General features: G+C 31.5%; 3 protein-coding genes across 3 annotated transcripts; 1 reads left to right on the forward strand and 2 right to left on the reverse strand.

Annotated features, from left to right (window-relative positions):
• Nucleotides 1-580: 580 nt before the first annotated feature.
• Nucleotides 581-7,223, reverse strand: LOC145745004 (APOBEC1 complementation factor-like). Its single transcript, XM_082563025.1, has 12 exons — nucleotides 7,010-7,223; nucleotides 6,279-6,424; nucleotides 4,993-5,160; nucleotides 4,711-4,890; nucleotides 4,110-4,266; nucleotides 3,731-3,918; nucleotides 3,259-3,392; nucleotides 2,851-3,127; nucleotides 1,778-1,838; nucleotides 1,327-1,446; nucleotides 1,134-1,235; nucleotides 581-988 (listed from the first exon to the last, which is right to left on the reverse strand). The coding sequence occupies exons 1-12, from the start codon at nucleotides 7,136-7,138 to the stop codon at nucleotides 581-583; spliced, it is 2,070 nt and encodes a 689-aa protein (XP_082419151.1). The 5' UTR covers nucleotides 7,139-7,223.
• A 4,663-nt stretch (nucleotides 7,224-11,886) lies between these two features.
• LOC145756341 (uncharacterized) lies at nucleotides 11,887-17,494 on the forward strand. The gene is made up of 15 exons (XM_082572360.1): nucleotides 11,887-12,011; nucleotides 13,259-13,390; nucleotides 13,557-13,699; nucleotides 13,998-14,101; nucleotides 14,174-14,255; nucleotides 14,470-14,618; nucleotides 14,764-14,923; nucleotides 14,994-15,085; nucleotides 15,187-15,348; nucleotides 15,482-15,857; nucleotides 16,000-16,147; nucleotides 16,292-16,451; nucleotides 16,580-16,777; nucleotides 16,860-16,959; nucleotides 17,071-17,494. Exons 1-15 carry the CDS (start codon nucleotides 11,955-11,957, stop codon nucleotides 17,222-17,224), a joined length of 2,217 nt encoding a protein of 738 aa, XP_082428486.1. The 5' UTR covers nucleotides 11,887-11,954; the 3' UTR covers nucleotides 17,225-17,494.
• A 547-nt stretch (nucleotides 17,495-18,041) lies between these two features.
• LOC145763514 (uncharacterized) lies at nucleotides 18,042-19,976 on the reverse strand. The gene is made up of 6 exons (XM_082574976.1): nucleotides 19,465-19,976; nucleotides 19,082-19,372; nucleotides 18,794-18,942; nucleotides 18,577-18,721; nucleotides 18,389-18,488; nucleotides 18,042-18,279 (listed from the first exon to the last, which is right to left on the reverse strand). Exons 1-6 carry the CDS (start codon nucleotides 19,949-19,951, stop codon nucleotides 18,147-18,149), a joined length of 1,305 nt encoding a protein of 434 aa, XP_082431102.1. The 5' UTR covers nucleotides 19,952-19,976; the 3' UTR covers nucleotides 18,042-18,146.
• Nucleotides 19,977-20,059: the final 83 nt, after the last annotated feature.

The raw sequence follows: 20,059 nt of genomic DNA on the forward strand, positions 1-20,059 counted from the left end.
TTTTCTTGTTTTTAGTAAGAGAAATAACGTGTACATAAATAACCTTTTTCTATAAAATATATAAACAAAATATATGGCAATACGAATAAACCTCTACCACTAATTTGATCATTATTGTTTTCCATTAGATAAAAATAAATAAATTGCTGTTAAATTTCACCTGGATTAATTTAAACTAAGTTTGTACCATTATATGACGTAACCATATTAGTATGCTACGCCAAGATACATCAGCAACAACACTGTTTAAAAGTAAAAAAAATAAAGAACGTTGAACACGAAAAAAATACAAGATATATTAAGTTTTAGACTGGGGTAGAAAAACCAAAATTTTTTAATAAAAAGCAGATATCTACTTAAATCTAGAGCACCATTACCAAACTAACATTTTAAATTTAAACCAAACCAAATTTGCACTTTACTAAACAAACCGTACAGTAAAAGACAGTAACCACAAAACTACACGCTAAATTAACAATAAATCACCTATATATACAAGCTGATTATATATGATTATAAGCAAAACCAAAAACGAACTTACAGAAAAAGCAGCCTTTAGTAAAACGCGAAAAAGTATAGGCTAATAGTGATTATATACGTCGCTGGATGTGGTGACCAATCCGGAATAATTAACTCCATTGTAGACAGGGTAGGAATAGCTAGCCGGGGAAATGTCGCCAACTGTGCTATTATAGTAGCCGTTAATGCCAGACGACGGATTTGTGACGTCATTTTGATTGACGTAAACGCTGGACGCGTCAGAGACTTTGAGGTCTGCCATAGCAGACGTGGCGACCTCAGCAAGCACGTGCGCCGCAGCCATTTCCTTTGCCTGTTCAGGTGAGGTAGACAATTTGGTAGGGGTGTACAGCTTGTTGCTGTGCTGCTTGCTGGACAACTGTGGGTGAAACCCCGACTCCTGTGGCGATTGTTGTCCCTGGGTTTGCGGCAATTGCTGCTGGCTGTTGTTGGTACCCGGCAGCTCCACCTGAAAACATACGCACCTTTAATATCAAATACCAGATTTGATAATAGAACGTTTCGATAAAGTCAAATAATGGCATAACGAATATCACAATAAAGACATCCTTTGCTAAAAAACAACGTATGATAAACTTTACATGGTATCTTACCCGGTACAAGAACAGTCGACGGCCATTCGGTCCAACCGCGGTATGCAGCTTGTATTCCGGCTTCACCGATTGCCCCACCTTCGTGCAGTATTCCTCCAAGAGCTGTATAGTTGTAATGATGATAAAGTATTTAAAAATTTAATATAAATTAACAACACTTAAATGTGTTGGTCCCTTAAATATTGTCATTTACCTGGATTGACGACTTCGGCAGGTTGCTGGATTTGAGGGATGACTGATTGATAGGGATGAGCTCCATATCTGGCCGTAAGTCGAATTTCTCGCCCTGCCCCGACTGTGGGACCGATACCACCTTTAACAAAAAACATTTGAAATTGTCAAGGCATTTGTGCGCTATAAGAGTTACTAAACAAATAAAAACGTAAAAACCTTTAAACGACAATCAAAGCATATTTTATACTAATGTGAATAGAAAATTGCCTTGTTTATTCTTAAAAATTGTCTAATTGTTTATCATAAAAGCCAAACAAAAATTAATGAAAATAAGATAAAACTCTAATGGCAACAATATTCCAACTAAGCAGCGTCACCATTGTTTAACTAAGAAACAATGTTGCTATTACAAGACAGTTTAGACTTTAGAGTGTATACTGTTTGGTGTATCTTAGATTAATTCGTTTTACCTGCTGATGAGGAAACGGAGGTCGCCGGTTGTAGTGATTGTAATAAGTCGTCTGTTGGTACCTGTTATATACATGATAATTTAAGCAAGTAATTAATTTATTATTAAATATTTACAGGCCTTTTTGGTAATGCATTTTAGCAATGCCCTCAAATATTTTTTAACATGTTTTTATAAACTTACCTTACCAATAACAAATTTACATCTAGTTAATGTAACATAACATAAAAACGAAACAACATCTAAAGCGGGAGAACTCACAAATTAGTAAAAATTACACCTACAAATTTAAGGTATTGTCAGTGTTACAAGTAGTATAATTACAATATCATTTTGAATTAATTCAACTACAAACATGGGCTGACTGAGGCCGTTAAGGATTAAATAAAGTGGAAATAAAATTACCCGATGTTATTAACTACGGAGAAATTTGGAGCTACTTAGGACAATGTTAAAACATTAAGCAATATTTTAAATCGCAGACCCCTCAAATTATAAAAGAATTATGAACAAGCTTTTTAACTGGGATATATATTGTTAAGTTACAGAGCCAACTGTAAACCAGAATTAGACAATTAAAATGCTTTGTAAGGTTGGCATAGCAACGCAGCATTTAAAGCATTAAGTTTCAAATTAGAATATTAATTCTTATAAGTTAAATTAGTGTGCAGTCACAAAATTATTGGGGGAAAAATTAGTGACTTGACGCAGTTCCTAAGTTAGGTAAAGTTCTTACTTTTTTAAGAGTACAAGGATTGGTGCCTACAGAGTTCTCTTGTTATTTATATAAAACTATGTAACCTGTTTTTTGAGTTAAAATATATAAAATAACAAAGTTTAAGCAAAAGTACACCTGGTCAGTTTAAGTACCCAAAAAATTTTTTGTTAAGTGATGTCAGTCTAAAAAAATAATTTGCATACGGAATTGCGTTTATGTAATAGGAATATCATAACATGGCTGTGCATCTGGTTTCTAGTACAAAATTATTTTGAAATTAAAGATTGATTTTGTTAATTCGAAATCACACCTGTAAGTCCCCCGCACTGAGGCCAGAGACTTGCTCGGTTGCATACCCTCGCCCTGCTACATTGATGTAGTTCCTGCCGGCTGCGATGCCGCGCGATCCTGCGGCTCTGTTCCTTCCTCCACGGTAAGACACCCCGCGACCCTGACCTCCTGCTATTCCGGCCCCCGGTATTCCAAGAGGCACCCCAGCTGCTCCGATTGTTGGCATCCCAAGACCTTGGATTTGGGAAAGATCTCCTATACCCGGTTGTAAAGAATATCTTGGTTGAGGAATTGCTGGAATGGATGTTGCAGCGTAAGGGACTCCTCCGTAATAGATGGGAGCTAAAAATATAACAATGATGTTCAAATTATATATGGATGACAAAAAAATAACTTTCAACATCTATTACATTTTTTATTACTTAAAAAGGAGTCGTATTTTTATTTAACAAAAATTTTTTTATAATTGATCTTACCAGCAAATGGATAGTTGGATGCAGCTGCTGTTGCTGCCTCAATTCGTGGATCAAAGGCAACCAAACCTGGGTAAGTTGCTAAAGTCTCAGGTTGGGCTTCGACCGGCATTCGATTGGCTGCTCTGGTGTACCTAAAAAGATAAGAAGAATTTTAAATATTTTCTTTCTTTAAGCAACCTTTAATTTAGTTATGGCCCATGTCAGCCTATGAATTAAGTACCATTCACATTCTTAGTTGATTGTAATTCATATTAAGCCAAATCAGTAAGAATCTAATGTATTTTTCGTTATCTACTTTTAGTGAATTTATTTTAAATATTTACACAAACAACTGCAATGAATAAACACGTAAGCCGTTTCTAAACTCGTAAATCACAAAAATAGCATAGCTGTGGTGCGGCTCAAACTCTAAACCTTAAGGATCGTAACCTAATAACAAATCCAGTGAATAAAAAAAATTAAAATTTACCTAACATATGTTTCTCTATCCACAGGTTTTGCTAAGGAAACCTCCATGGGAGCCCCATCCAGCAATTTTCCGTTAAGCATCTGCATACACTTCAAAGCATTTTCTCTGTTGTTGAAATGAACAAATCCATAATCTCGGATCTTTTTTACGCGCTCTATCGCCTCTGGTGGAACAATAGCTAGAAACTCCTAAAAATAATATACAAATATTTCTGTAATAAAATGTCACTTTTTGAAAAAATATAGCATAATAAATTAAGTAAAATTAGGAATTTTATATTTTCTAATAACTGAGCCTAGTTATAATTTAATTGTTGACTACATTATTTTACGTTTACTTTTTTAAGTAAAAAAATATTTTACAAATTTCACTTTTCTACCTTTTCTAATTGTTCCTCTGTCGTGTTAAGCATAAGGTTTCGAATGTAGAGGATCTTTACCGTTGCCATGACATCGTCGTCCACCTCGACTTCCGGTTCCGCCCAATCTACTGCAATCGGATGACCCCACACTTGCGGTCGAGTATGCATTAACTTTCTGTTACGTAATAAAGCACAGGTTTATTTAAAAAAAGGCCTATGTATGTCAAATTAGAATGGCTATTTAATATGTTAGAACATATAGTGCCATGTTTCTTTTTCCATTTATTAATTTATCCAAAACATTTAAAAAAAGCAATAAAAGAATTGATGTTATACTGTGTGTCCAATACTGTTTCTGTTTTTTATTTTTTAAAAGTTGAATATTTTGAACCTACTCATGTGTCCAAAAGTCAAAATTACTACTTGTAACTTGTACAGCATTAAAAGCTTTTATATTTACAATGCACAAAACGTTTAACGACAAAATTTTATATTTTATTGCCTAATAAAATAAGCAGAGCAACCCTAATGTGGTTAGTTTAACAAGAAGCAACGACTTTGTAATGACTACAAAAGGTAAACGACCGTTAAAGTATTTTTAGAACAAATTTAAACTTACCGTCTCGCCATTGCTGCAGTATGATGGTCTTGATATTCGACGAAAGCGAATCCGCGATTTTTAGTTTTATCCGCAGCGGAGGGATACACAATAACGTTAATAACACCTTCCGTTATTTTTTGCATCTCCATCATAATTTCATCTTTTTGTTTTGCTTTGGGTATTCCACCGACAAATAGCCTAAAAATATATAAATAATATCAAAATAAAATTTAAATCTGTTTCTGATTATAATAAAGAAATATTTTTTAATATTTACATTCTATACAAATTTATTTTTACCTGCAGTTATCTACGCTTTTACAGACGCCAAGTAGTCTCCCTTTTCTTATTTCGTAATTGTTGAGTTCTTTCAGCGCCCGTCTAGCGCCCTCACCCGTACAGTATTTTACGAATGCAAAACCTCGGTTGTTTCCGTTAAAATCCATCATTAGCCGAAGCTCAAATAACCTAAATCAAAGATCGTGTATCAAACAAGATTCTTCAAATTTAAAATTAAAGTAAGAATAACATAAGGTTATTTAGTGAATATGTACAAATTGTGTTTTCAACAAAAGCTATGCACATAGAAAAAATATCTTTAAATGCTTTAGTAATGTAACGATTTAACCTAATGTAACCAATAGCCAACGATTAATATTTAGCGAAAAAATAAAGTGTTGACATTTAGTACAACTTTACAAAACTCTGTAAATGATTTCTTATCCTCGTAAATTTTCCGACTTGTTCGAAATATCGTAACGCGCGGGAAAAGCAAACAAAACAGTCACGTGACGTCTACAAATCACATGACAATTATAAGATAATTAAGGATAAGAAATATCAGCTTAAAAGGTAAATTTTTACCAAATTTAAACGAAACATGTCAAACAACGCAGTAGGTAAAACCTAATTTTGATTAGTTTATTTTATTAAAAAATTTAAACCATATCAAAAACCATTCTTTAAATAATCTAAAATTCAAGATAAAGTTTAATTCTGAACAACCAGACCCTAAAATTTATTAAAATATTAAACCAAAGCTACAACTTGTTTAAAATAAATTTTAAACTTGGAAAAATTGTACTAGGCGAAAAACAAAGTCGTTTTCGATCAAAGTTCATACCGTTCCTTTATGTCACAGTATATGTGTACACATTTGCAGATTTATAACCTTACATCGGTTAGGAGTTTGCTAAACAACAGGCTATGCAAACATATTAACATCGTCGCTTATTGCAAGTTACACCGTGGACGTAATTTATCAAACTTTTTTATAAGAGCATAGATTTACGAGTGTTAAATATAGGATTATAACTTTTAAGTGTTGCTTGCATCAACTACAAATATTGGTTGTAGATTGTGTTGATGCAACTGTAGCGGGCCTGCCCTGATATGTCGCTCCGCAAATATTTTTAAAGTTATAAAATTTGATGTGATAAATCAAAGTTTACAATTTTAAACTGTGTCAATAAATTTGCAGTGTCACTGTTGTTAAATGCGGTTTGGACTATTTGATAAAAATTGAAATTAAATGTGTTTTTATGTAGAAGCTTTTATAAGCTAACCCAATATAATTAAATCTTTACCTGCCACATTTTTCAAGTACAGGGACCAGTTCGTCTTCGTACAAATCCCGGGGTAATTTACCCACAAACACTTCACATCCTTTGCCAGGTATTGGGCCGTTAGCCCAGCCAGGTGGTGGCCCACCATATTTCCTTTGACCATTTTCCTAATTTAAACACAAATCGATTAGAAAACGCGATAATAAACTTATTTTTATTGTACATAACAACATCTTTGTCTTACAAACAGTAAGGTAGTAATGTCAAAACATGTAAAATTTTTGCATTTATAAAACAATTAAAGAAATTGTCGAAAAAATAAAAATATTAGGGCCAGCTAAGTCAAACAAATATTTAGTGGAAATTAATTCCAAGTGCTTTCCCACAATGTGCAACACCTTTTACTTTACATTTTTACCGCTACCCTCTACCCTATTTTAATCATGTAATTCGCATTTATGTTTTACTAAATTTTATTATAATTTAACATGAATTATTTGGAATAGGAATAGACATTAAACTTTGCCCAATTACTTTTATTTGGTTTTAATTTAATTTATTTCTGCTAACAAATTTAATTTAATTATTTTAGATTTATTGGATATGTGATGTTTATTTCTTTCTTGTTTAATAAAGTTCGAAAACCCAAAAAAGCATTTATAATTAACATTTTCTATAGTTTTAACAATTATGTGCTATTAGTTGTTTGAAATCTTATTTTTTTCACAATAAATCATAAGTTATATATATACCTGTTTTAATGTGTAACCTGTGGTCTCACACAAGGTTTTCAAAATGGCCGCTTTTGCCGGATTGTTGCACAACGGCTCTTCGCTCGAAGCGTTCGGATCGTTTAATGATTTTTGATTGGCTGCGATCATATTTATGCAAGTGACGTCACTAGGTGCAATTGTCGTTAGATTATGATGTAATAAGGTTGGAGGGACGCTTTGTTGAATTATAAAGCAATCTAAAAACAATAAAAGTTAAATTTAAACAGTATTTCATGTTTGGAAATAAAAAAGGAAAAAATTTTGACACACTTTCTTGTCATTATAACAATTTAAATATAGCATAGATATACATAGTATACTAACTAATATTTGATATTTTGCCCTTTTATTAATCTTACCTTGATTGTTTAAGTTTGCCATTGACGATAATTAAAAGCGTTTAATTACAAGTAAATTAAAAGAGAATTACAAATAATAAAAAATAACTACTACAGCCCACAAATCACATATTCTAATATCTGTACAGAAATATAAAAAATATAAAATCTGAATCTTTTATTAAAACTTAACATTAAACGCAGTCTTTCAATTTTATACCCATTTTTCGCCAAAAAATCCGTTTATTTCGCCAAATCTATTAGCTAATAACTGAATACATGTTTGATAATATTATAAGACTTATAATTCGCTTTCTCTTATACAGGTGACTATATTATAAAGCCCAATTGATTCTGGGTCGACGTTTTAAATGTAAATAGAAATTGGGTATGTAAATAAAAATCTCTAACACGTTTCTTATATGTTAGGCGCAGTATACGGCTCGGCCAGTAAAGTTTGATATTTGCATTTCTTTTGTATTTCGAGTTTCGAGGGAGTCGTTTGGTATAAGAATTATATTATTTCTTTACAGGTGCGAGGCCTTACGAAATATGTCAATAATGCATCATCATCTTATGCCATTTTAAGTAGACTATAGGTCAATACAAAAAATTACTAAATAATCTTCATTTTTAATAATTTTATATATCTATTAGGTATTTAAAAGGTCATCTACTTATTGAGCTAAAATAATTTTTGTGACAAGTAATTTTCTATTTATCCCTATTCCCTTTTTATGTATTTGTTTAGCCTGTATTTGCTAACCATTTAACATTAGTTATATTATCGCAAAAAAACATAAAGTCTGACATAGTTTTCCACGTTTTGACACGGCCTTTTTAAACATCATTAGACTTAAGTAATTCCCTACACTTAAAAAGATTGTCACATTCCGACCCTTTAAATTTAATTATTATAAATATGCAGATTAATTTATAAAAAAATTTAAAAAGAACTTACCTTTTCGTGATTACTAAAGTGCAATTGTAAAATTACTAGAAGATTCACGTTGAATTACTCGCTCTTTCCTTCCGATGTGACTTTAGCTTATTATGGCCCAGCCAGTAAAGTGCATTTGTGTTGGTCGCCTTTGTTTACTCTCGTAACAAATTGTTACAACGTAATGTTTAACCAAGATAACTGAACGACATCCAAGCCAGGCACTGGATTACTAATACGTTACTTATTATTCGCCAACAGTTATTAAACATAGGTTGTTTTATGAGTTGGGAATTAATTGAATTGTTGTAACAAAAAAGTGCATTACAAATATCCACAATTGCATGCATTTAAACAATATATCAAAGTTTTTTTTTTGCAACAAAAATATGAAGTTTTTTATATTCATATTAAGGATCCATTTTTTCAAGTTTCTGCTATCTTTATATTAAAAAATGGATATTAGGGTTTCATATTAAATAACATTTTATTTCAGTTTATTCAAAAAAATTCATTTTTAAACAAAGCAAGATCTTTGTTTAATATATTTACTTATTACTTATATCAAAAAATGTAATAATGTATTATGGTAAAAGCATCATTTATTCATTTATTTAAAAAATATGTATAGCCTACGCCCATATTGGAAACTTTTTTCAAATCTTTAGCGGCACCATGCGAAAGAACAAAAATATACGTTTTTTTGTCCAAATTATTCTTAATTGTTTTTTATTCTTGTATCATTTTACTAAAATTTTATAAAAACTTTAAACAATATTAATCAACTTAAACAATTCGTTGAATAATAAAAGTTACATTTTTATATTAATATTTAAATAATGAAAATAGGAATTAACTATTCATTAACTTAATGGTATACCACAAAACCACAAGCAAGATGTTTAAACATTTTATTTTTTAAATCCTAATTTTCTTTCATTAGTTTTAAATAAAATATATCTATAAAAAGGATATCATACCCAAAACAAATTAATTTATAATTTAATTTTAACCAAATTAGTTTTTTAAATTTATTTGAAGGGGTAACATTTGATACCAAAGTGGTACAAAAACAATATAAAAAAAGCTAGACAGGACGAAAAAAACAAGAAAAAAGAGAATAAATAGAAAAATTAAAAAAAGGATAACGTACCCAAGCGTATTTCTACAGGGTTGGGCACTTGGGTTTATAATTAAACATCACGACAGTTCGACAGCACGAACTATGAGTGTAAAACCAGTTTGGTTTAGGTTTATATATTTCTTGTCAGCAGATTTTTAATAATATTTTAGATCTCGTGAAAAAAATAAGTTGTTTTTTATAAAAAAAAAGTTTTAAAATAACTAAAAAAAATTTGGGTTATATGAGAAAAGGTGTTTCATATAAAAATTAGTTTAAAAATTTGTAAAAAATTTTGTTTATAAAAATTATTTGTTTAATTGACTAAAAGAATTTATTTTCCTTTTTCCTATATCATCAAAAAAAGGGAATGAAATAAAATGTTATCAAAAAAATAAAATAACTTTATCAATAAAATTCCACTAATTTTATTAAAAATTGTTGGGTTTTGCTTCCTAAACTTATATTGTAATTTTTTTTTAATAATTTAGAGTTTTTTTAATAAAAGTTCAAAGTTGTTACGACGTCTAAATACTTGGTGTAAAAGACAGACACGTAATGCTCGACGTCATCAATTATACCCTTGATCAGTATGAATATAAAATCATACTGGGGTAATATTAAAAACATCTCGGATACCTTACAAGTAAAGATTACGCTCAAGCGTTACTTCGAGCTTTCTAATAAGTCCTTAGACTTGCGAGAAAAGAAAATGCTGAATCAAATCATTGATGAAATCACGCTTGTTAAGACTATGAACACAATGATGAAACCATACAGTAGAAAAACTACATGTGATTTGTATAGACTGGTTGTGTCTTTTTTAAATATCAAACTAAAACTTTATGATGAAATAATTTTTATTACGTGTAATTTTATTCATGTTTTTCTTGAAATTTCACTTATGTTTTATTTTTTTATTTGTTATTCATATTCATTATATACATTCTCCTTGTTGTGTTCGTTTATGATTTCGCCATTGAAAACTAATAAAGAGTTGATTGTATATGATATCTACATACCGTATCATAAACACAATAATAATATGTAAAATTTTCTTCATAAAAACACAGACTAAGCCTTTCTAAAAACAATTAAAACGAGAAAATTAGCTAAACAAGCGATTTAATGCTGTTTTTGTGTATTTAAAAATCAACCATATTTTGTCCCTGCTACACGAAGTTACGAAAATAACAAAAAAACTGCTGTGCTGGTTCATTAAGAATGACGTCATTATTTACAACATTTTGCATCAGCGTTTTTAAGGGATTTTGCGTCGTGATAGCCGGGACACGGTACAAATTGACAGATCGAAATTTCCCAAAATCAAACTGATAAACTTTTCCTTTTTTGGCAGGGCGGATACTGCTTGGCGATATATGCGATAAATTGCCACTCCTTAATTGAGCACTTCCCCGAATTCTGGTGTTGATTTTTACTGTTTAGAAAACACATTTGATGTAGGCGTACCGGCATTAAAATCCTTTTTCCGTAAACATAGGATTTGATGGTATTTCGGATTAAGATTTTAATAGCATGGATATAGATATAAACTAATCATTTGGCTTAAGTGTTAAGACCAGGTAGAGATGGCACATCCTCTCCAATCCATAATATTGAGATTAAAAATATGTTTTTCAATAAACATAGATAAATATTCGAATTATCTACAAACAATATACCACTTTACAATTTCAAGGAGTAGCTTGTTTAAAAATACGAAAAATGCCACCTTTAACCATCAACCAAAACCAATGCCATCCACCAACTTATACCGGCACCTTAATCAATTATTTGACGTGGTCTGGCAGCTTTTTGAAACCACAATCGGAACTATGAATGTCATTTTGCCAAACCAAATTATGCGGTTTTGCGTTTTTATAACAAACGGCTTATTTATTTTCCAGGTGGGCCACGCGGGTTTAAACCTTAGGCAACAATTATCTATTGATATCACGCCCAATTGACATTTTAATTGTGGCCATGGTTTATTGCAGAAAAGGCTTTATTATAACGCATAATTTACGGAGCCTGTTAAATGACAGGTAATTATGGTTAAAAACATAATGATTAAATAAAAAGTTGTAAATTAAAGGAATTTAATGTGACAGTTATGGTAAGGTGTAGGTGTAGTAACAAAAATAAATATTATTTTTGTAAAAGGCGTATGTCAATTACTTTCGAAGCATGATATAAGATATTATCTATTTTTGAAAATGTTCAAATAAAAGCATACAGTTATGAGAAGATAAAAAAACGTAGAATCTGTCTGAGGTTAACTATATCATCTCAGTCTCGTGTTTCCAAATTAAGCTATCAGTAAGCAAGAAATAAACACCAAGTTAACGAGGTTGAGTTTTATTTTTTTAACATGGAAGCACTGGTTAAGTATGAGTCACTCTCTGACGAAGAACGTTTCGATTTTGATATCACCGGTGAAAAAAGGCGATCAAGGTTATATAAACAGGAGAATAACGGTCAGGAGTTATCTTAGATTAAAGCAATATTGCAGAGAAATCAACAGCAATGGCCGGAGCAGCAATATTCCTTCTTCTGATTTGTGTATTTTCTATTGCACAAGCAGTAAGTATTTTTTTAATGGATTTGAATAAAATATTATTATAATATGATGCTGGTATTATTTTATTTGTTTAACATAAATACCAAAAGTATTTTTTAATATTTTTATTTTATTTTTTGCTAAATACATTGCAAAAATTTAAACACTTACTTAATATTAATTCAGTTAAAAAAATCTTGCCAAGGTTATTGGGCTATACACCAATATAGAAATGAGTAATGTGCTAATAACGCTATTTTAAGGAGAAAATTTCGAAATATAAGCAAAACAAAATTAATCAGATACGCTAATTTGAAAGCTTTTTTTGAATTTTTTTTTGTTTCTGATAAATTTTGCATCGGCATAACGGCGTAAAATTAAGACTTCGTTTTAAATTTAAATTTTGAATTTGCAAATTTACTAAAAATATATTTTCCATATTCACAAAAAATTAAACAAAAAATTTTCCACAATCATCAAAACCGCAAAAAATCAAAATTTTGCAAGATGACGATAAATTAGCCCTAAAGCAGCCGAACCCGCGGCGATCATGACGTCATATAAAAGGTGGTGACAATTTCCGCCAGGTTTTGCGGTTGCAAAAATCTTCGACTTAAATAACCGTAACCGACAATTTGATTCCAGCTAATTTATTGTAAACATACTTCTGGTAAATTTTTAAGCCTACGTAATTTAAATAATTTTATGTTTTTATTTGAGCATTTTATGTATGATAAAATTATAACAACCACACAAAATTAAAGATAACGCCTACTCAATTTTTAAATCAAGAAAACGTTACGCTCACATTACATCGTTTGATTTTATGACAATAAACCCAAAATTACAACAAAAAAATTCAGGTAATTTTATATTTTAAATTGTGTCACTGATATCTGTAAAAATTTTCGTTTTTAAAACTGCTTAACTTTCCGAGATATATCGTTTAGATTCAATACGTGAATACCAAATTAACTCTTAAGCAGCAAAATTGTTTTTTCTACATAAATTTGTAGTTTAATTATTATTTGTTGTTGGTAAAGGGTTTTTAATTTTTAAAAACGTGAGCAATTGTCGGATAATAAAGTATCAAGTTTGGGGGGAATTTTATTCAACAAATTTTTTTTTTATTTCGAATCTATTTTTGGCAAATTTAAATTTAAAATAACTGTCTTCATATAATTATAACTTTTGTGTTAAAAAAAGTTTTTCAACAAGTTTTAAAACATTAATCTTTTTTTTATATTTGATAACAAAATTATTTTTACAGGAATCACAAAGTGTTAACATCAATCTAATTAAACACAATTTAGTGAAACGTTATGTTCCCAACAATAGCCAAAACGTTGTTGTTGTAAACGAGGAAAAATTAAAAACCCAGATTATTATTCTAACAACCAAGGTAGGCATAAATTACAAATAAGTAAAATGTAAATTACTTGACAATAATACAGATGAAACAACAATTAAATTGCGCCCTTTAATTAAAGTTGGAATTACAATTTAGCATTTTTAATAAATAAACTAACTTAACATATTTACAATTTTCCTATTTTAAATCCATACAGGGCGAGAAAAATTTAAAACTAAACAAACTCACTATAAGCAAAGACAAATTTCTTAAGACTTTGCCGACTCCCTCGACTCCTGTTAGTTTAAAAAAACAAGCTATAAGAGGATATTCGGACTGGACGGACTTTAGTTGTTGCAGGTATTAAAATTTTTTACTTTATTTGTATATTTATTATTTCAGTAGATTTTATTAGTTTAAAAAGGGACATAAACTATCCTTAATTAACAAACACATTTATTAAAAAAAGTCTTTGGTTCATTTGTACTTAACGGTTCTTAGAAAAACTTTTGTACTTTACGGTCCTTGGTAATTCTCTCTCGTACATTACGGTCCTAAAACGTAAAGTACAAGTGATCCAAGTCTTTCCATTTGTTTTCGAAAAAATAATTTAAACGGTTTTATAATTTGTATACCATTTGATTATTTATGTTACCAGGCGAAATCGTGGAGCTCAGATTCGTGTACGAGTGTTTACTCGCAATCCCAGGTTTTCTTACGCGGCTTTACAATCAAGACGGTGCAACTCTAACTATTGCAGAGGTTTGCCAATTAACACGATGAAAGTGTCTAATAAAATTCGTAAAACGATTTTTTAACAACTTGTGTATTTAGATTGCGAAGACGCCTTTCCTTTCGACTGCAGAGACTTTAGTTTAAGATACGGATTTTGCAGAGCAAGTTCGCCGTATGCGAGGTTTATACACAATTTACATTATCTTAGTCTAAATATAAACCAATGAAACTCTTTACATATAACTTTATTATTATTAGAGTGTCCTATTTCACTTTTATTATACAGCTTTGATTACTGTACTTGAAATACTCAAATATTAACAGACAAAAAAAGGGTATCATTTTTTTACCATTTATTTAATCAAGGTTTTCATGTTTCTATGTCTTCTTTGCAGTTTTATGAGCACTTACTGTCCCGTGACATGTGGACTTTGTACAAATGTTATATTCAGACCTCCTCCCCCCCCAACAACTACCACCCCTCCTCCAACCACAGCTACTACAACTATCCCTATTACTACAACTTCACCGTTTATTACATCAGGTAAATAGAATTAAAAAATTCAGTGAAATTTAAAAAAAAATTGTATTTTGCATAAATGTGAACGTTTTTTTTAAATGATCAGGCTTATTTATGCTCAGTTATTATATAAAGGCCCGAGTTTAAATACTTTTTTTTTAATTGTCAGCCACTGGACTTGTTCGGCTTAATGTATATTACATTGACGTTTCCCCCAACAGAAGGGTCTACAGGTATGAAACGAACGATAGAAGTGTGCCCTCTCCTTGGATACCAGGTTTTCTCAGTGATGACCCGAAAGAGTTATTTTCAATTTTGATGTTTAGAAGGTGATCAAAAACTTTCTACTACTTGACTTTATGCAAAGCTTTTGTCTATTAACCCTTTATTTTATTTCAGTCCCTATGGTGAATACAATCAACCTATCTACTTCTGTAGTCATAGATCGACTTTGGGAATGAGAGTCGCAAATCGTCCTTGCCTTACAGAAGGTATTTGATTTTATAAGACGCGTTATATCCTAAAAAAACTTGTAACACCTTTTAAAGCAAATTTTTTTAATATTTTATTTTAAACCGTTGTTTTATTAAAGGTTGGGATAGCGAATTTCAATTGTACGCATCTTTTCGACAACTAAACGATGCTGAATTTATAATAAATTCTGGAACATCAGAACGCCCACAAGCGACTAGATTACACCGAGGGTCTTTTTGTTGCGGATACACTAGCAATGCATGGGCATTCTATGTGCCAAGTAAGTTTGCTAATTTTACTAGAATCTTCACTTTAAATCATTAAAGCCATCATAAAACACATATTAAAACGAAATTGCATAGAATCCTTTTATCGTGTATGCAAGGTTTTATATCAAACTACTCTATGTTTAGCAACATCTCCGCCCATTACAACAACGAGACCAACAATACCACCTATATTTACATCTCGACCACCTTTCACTACAAGAACAAGACCATTTTTCACAGTTAGACCAACAACCTCGCGACCATTTTTCACGGTTAGACCAACAACCTCGCGACCATTTTTCACGGTTAGACCTACAACCACAAGACCATTTTTCACCGTTAGACCTACAACCACAAGACCATTTTTCACGGTTAGACCTACAACCTCGCGACCATTTTTCACGGTTAGACCTACGACACCACTTCCTACGCGACCGCCTTTTAGTACCTCATTTCCAACTGGTCCACAACCACAGTCCGCCTTTGGACGAGCTTGTTTAGAGACCCATAATTTCTTTAGGTAAGCATAATTTAAACATAAAAGTGTATGTATGAGTTATCTAAATGTAGCCTTCGTTGTTTCTGTAAACCATTTTTTCCGTATTTACATTTTTAAAGTCCAACTAGATTTTGAAAATACTTTTTGTTGTTCAAATGTGTAGGGCTGTACACAACACGGCTCCGCTACAATGGGATCCCCAATTAGCCGGCACAGCACAAGCATGGGCTAATTTTCTTTTAAGGGTGGCTCCCAATAGTCCCAATGACGCAAGTCCGCAAGTACGAACCCCAGCTTGGCCCCATTCCCAAGTAAGTTGTGATTTTACATATTGATCAAAAAACCTCAACAACCATCTTAAGTTATAATAAAATTAATTTATTTAAACTTGAATTTACAATGCAGCACTTAAAATATAACTATATTCAAGAAATAACATAGTTTATATGATATAGAGTGGGAGTGTATATCGAGGTCAAAACGTTGGAGAAAATATAGCGTGGTCTTTGTCAAGTAGTGGTGAAACAGGCGAAACTTCGGCTTTAAGGTGGTATGCTGAAGTATTCGACTACAATAGAAATAACCCTACCCAATCTTCGTCAGGAAGACCAACTGGTAGGCTCTTTCAAACGCTTGTAAAAACTATAGAATAAACAAACGTATTTTAATTGGTCTATACAATCAAGTTTAAGTTCAATGGTTGTATTTTGAAAATGTTATCAGCTATGTGTTATACTTTATAGGTCACTACACTCAAATGTTGTGGGCAGACTCGAATAGACTTGGTTGTTCGTCCGCAGTGGGGCCAGGCAATTTCAACCGATTTCCTCTTCAGTCAACATATACTGTTGCACATTATGGTCCAGCGGGTAACTTCAGATTACCTACACAAGCGGGAACTGTAAGGGAGTACAATGAGAATGTGCGGGAAGCAAGACAAGGTTGGTAAAACTAGAAGCCTAAGTTTAGAAAGTTTTTTAATTTTTTCATTCTTTACATAATGAATATTTTTCCTTCGTGTAGGTTCTTGTTCTAGTACTTGCTCAAGAGGTAACGAAAATAACTGTATGGGATATGACTCTTCATTTCAATGTACATGTGGTGCTTCATTTGGAGGACAGGGGTAAGATTTTGTTAATTAACGAACATGTAAAGTTAACAAAAATAATCTATACCTTACTTTACTTAAAATTTAAAATATACCATTAAACATAAAATCTTTTACTTTTTTTAGTGGAGCTCTTTGTCGTGGATCAGGTGGGTGTATAGCTCGTTGTACTCAGTCTAACCAAAATTCAGGACGATTTATATCAGAGTGTAGGGGGGAAAGTTCATGTCAATGTACAACTCAACCAGTTAACAACGAAATCGGAGCAATATGTGATTAAACACTTTTAGTAATATACATCAAACCTCTTTAAAACACTATACAGCATTATCTTGAGTATGAAAATGCATTAAGCTTTGCACTAATAAATGTAATCGTTCTTTATTTTGTTAAACATTTTTTTGATAATGTGTTTTTCTGTTTAAAATTGTCTGTCCTGTAACATATAAATTCTTATACCAGTTTTGAATTTATGGTTATCGAAAATATTGTTTTTTTGAATAGTATTTACTTTATTTAATTACATCAATACAGAAAATACCTTGTTCTACATATTTTTTTGTTTAGATGACGTCAGAAAAGGCAATAAAACAGTTTAAATTTATCCTAATTTTAGTGATTAATTTTTTACATTCGTTTCCCCACTTAACTATAGAAAAGATAGAGAGTATTTAACCTGCATCGAATAAATAAAAAACACAAATGTTATTAACAAGAGAAAAAAAGGACTCAGAAATATATGGCCAACTGCAATATATGGCCAACTGCATTTGTCTAGACACTGTGTTGTTAAATAACGCAATTCAGAAAAATCTACACCAGAACTATTTATTACTAAGTGCAGAGGAAAGAGTTCTTGCAAATGTACGACTCAGCCGAGCAACAATAAAATTGGAGCGATTTGTGAATAAAAGAATTTTATTATTTTTGTAAATATAAGCTACAATTAAACTATACAAAATGTATTTCTTAACCATGTTTTATTTGTTTAAATTAAATTGACCAACTTAAAGTTTCTTGTTAGTAGATAATTAATTTTTGTTTGTGTAAATAAAAACATTTTTAACCTAATTTTTAAAGCTTATAAGAAACGAGAGTACTTAGTTTTTATTAATTCTTTATCGATAACTAAATTTAAAATAAAATGTGAATATCACGTGACTGTACAAGTTTATTAACACAATATGTAGAAATAAATGTATTTATACATTTGACACCGTTGTTGCTGCAGACGTTGACGTGGTGCTTTGTATAACGCGACCGGGACAAAATGAAGCCAACAAACCGGATCTAAACTTCTTGTCCAGAAATGAATAGACCACAAAGTTAATAAACCTGTCAGTAATGATTTATTAGATTCTAGGTTTAGGGTAATTTGTTATACGCGGGGTTTACCATTGTTGCGCAATAAGTTTAATTTGTATTAATAACATTTGTAAATTACCCGTTTGTCATTGAAAGGTAAGTAGAGATGATCAGAGGAAGTTGATTATCGCATGTCAAAATACCAGCGTAAAATAATACCGTGGTAACCACCTGGGGCACTTCACCACATAAACAAAATTATTTTAACCATTGAAATTAATGTGTTTTAAACTATATAAGCCGTAAGATAATTTCATTTAAACTTACTTATAACAATAGTAAAACCAATTTGCATGATAGCAACGGTTTTAAGCGCCTTGATTTTTTTTTTCGCGATGTTAGAGGTTGTAAGTGTTTGAGCGGACTTGTAAAAATCCCAAATCGACCACGAAGATATTATAGAAATTAGCGTCTAAAATTCAGAATCATCAAAGAAAAAATTAAAAATTATAACTACAAAAACATATAGAATTAAGGTGTTTACCAGTATTATGTACGGTAGCAATATAAAGATTACTAGCATGGCCAATGCTGGGCGTCCAGAACTTACACCGACCACGTAATGGCGCATAGACGGGAAAAACAGAAACGTTGTCACAAAATAGGAGTACACAATTTCTTTAGGGAACCATGCTTAAACGTAAAAAAATATTTAGCTATTGCCAACATGGATCTTTTCCATTATTTACTTTTTTTGTGTCAAAATATGTAAATTATTGGATCAATAGAAAAATAGTCAAAAATAAGTTAACTTAAACCATTTAATATTAACCTGGAGACGAGGCACATATGATGGCCAAGATCCAAATTAAAGCACTTCCCTTAGCTACTTTTGCTGGTGTAAAGTACCGGTACTTCATCGGATATTTGATTGAATACAATCGCAAAACACCGAGGTAGATCAGATGATAGATGGACGAAGTGAACATAAACAAATAGCATATACCTCCCACTTTCGCTTGGAGGGAGTCTTGGAGGGCAAGTTGGTGGGTATTTATCTCGTTGGGTGTCGAGAAAATCATCCAATAAAGATTATATGGTGGAATTATCATAATAATCACCCCTTAAAAAAGCAAAAACATCTTTTTAAAAATACTACCAGCTTCTATATACCTATGCCTAACTTTCTGATATCGCAATAAACTTTTAACTTACCTGAAAAGAAGTCCGCTATGGCAAGAGAAATTTTAACGGTGTCCGAGTTAGATTTACGTTTTAACCTAAGAAATTGCCACACTACCAAAGCATTGGCGACGACAATCAAAAGACCCAATACCAAAAAGAAAATAGCAAGTAAGATGGCCTTCCACATATAACATTGGTTGCTTTCCAGTAGAGTAGTATCTTGGCAATCGGTAAATGCAAATTTAGTACAGAAATCAGGAAAACCGCATAGCGATGAGTTGTATTTTTGAGTGCCATCGTCACCCGAACCCGAGCTTTCAATGGGAGTATAAACCCGGCCAACGCAAAAGCTTCTTACAAACCTTGTGTTGTTTTTAATAGGCCAGACCAAATAACAAACTTCGCCCTCATATGGATTGTCATAACCCGAACCATAATCAGGTGCAGTTGTCGTGGGAGCAACAGTGCCTTTTACAACATTTGAACAAAACCCCGGGTCTCCTGGACTAAGAGCCATTTTAAAAAATAAATAGAGCACTAAACTGACCTTCACTGACCAAATCTATGCAATACTGGGGACATTTATAATAAATGAATGTTATATAACAAGTGAACATCCGCAGTG

The sequence above is a fragment of the Corella eumyota genome, chromosome 1 (genome assembly GCF_963082875.1).
Source record: "Corella eumyota chromosome 1, kaCorEumy4.1, whole genome shotgun sequence".
NCBI classification, from domain to species: Eukaryota; Metazoa; Chordata; class Ascidiacea; order Phlebobranchia; family Corellidae; genus Corella; species Corella eumyota.

Excerpts from the sequence above, each read along its gene's own strand:
- LOC145745004 (XM_082563025.1), bottom strand. The coding sequence starts at position 7,138 with ATGATCGCAGCCAATCAAAAATCATTAAACGATCCGAACGCTTCGAGC. Across the intron at positions 5,161-6,278 it reads GTACTTGAAAAATGTGGCAG|GTTATTTGAGCTTCGGCTAA; the intron begins GTAAAGATTTAA and ends TCTTTGATTTAG. Across the intron at positions 1,236-1,326 it reads TGCCGAAGTCGTCAATCCAG|CTCTTGGAGGAATACTGCAC; the intron begins GTAAATGACAAT and ends ACAACTATACAG.
- LOC145756341 (XM_082572360.1), top strand. The coding sequence starts at position 11,955 with ATGGCCGGAGCAGCAATATTCCTTCTTCTGATTTGTGTATTTTCTATT. Across the intron at positions 13,700-13,997 it reads ACGGACTTTAGTTGTTGCAG|GCGAAATCGTGGAGCTCAGA; the intron begins GTATTAAAATTT and ends TTATGTTACCAG. Across the intron at positions 15,349-15,481 it reads ATGGGCATTCTATGTGCCAA|CAACATCTCCGCCCATTACA; the intron begins GTAAGTTTGCTA and ends CTCTATGTTTAG.
- LOC145763514 (XM_082574976.1), bottom strand. The coding sequence starts at position 19,951 with ATGGCTCTTAGTCCAGGAGACCCGGGGTTTTGTTCAAATGTTGTAAAA. Across the intron at positions 19,373-19,464 it reads CATAGCGGACTTCTTTTCAG|GGGTGATTATTATGATAATT; the intron begins GTAAGTTAAAAG and ends TGCTTTTTTAAG. Across the intron at positions 18,489-18,576 it reads TGGTTTTACTATTGTTATAA|TGCCCCAGGTGGTTACCACG; the intron begins GTAAGTTTAAAT and ends TATGTGGTGAAG.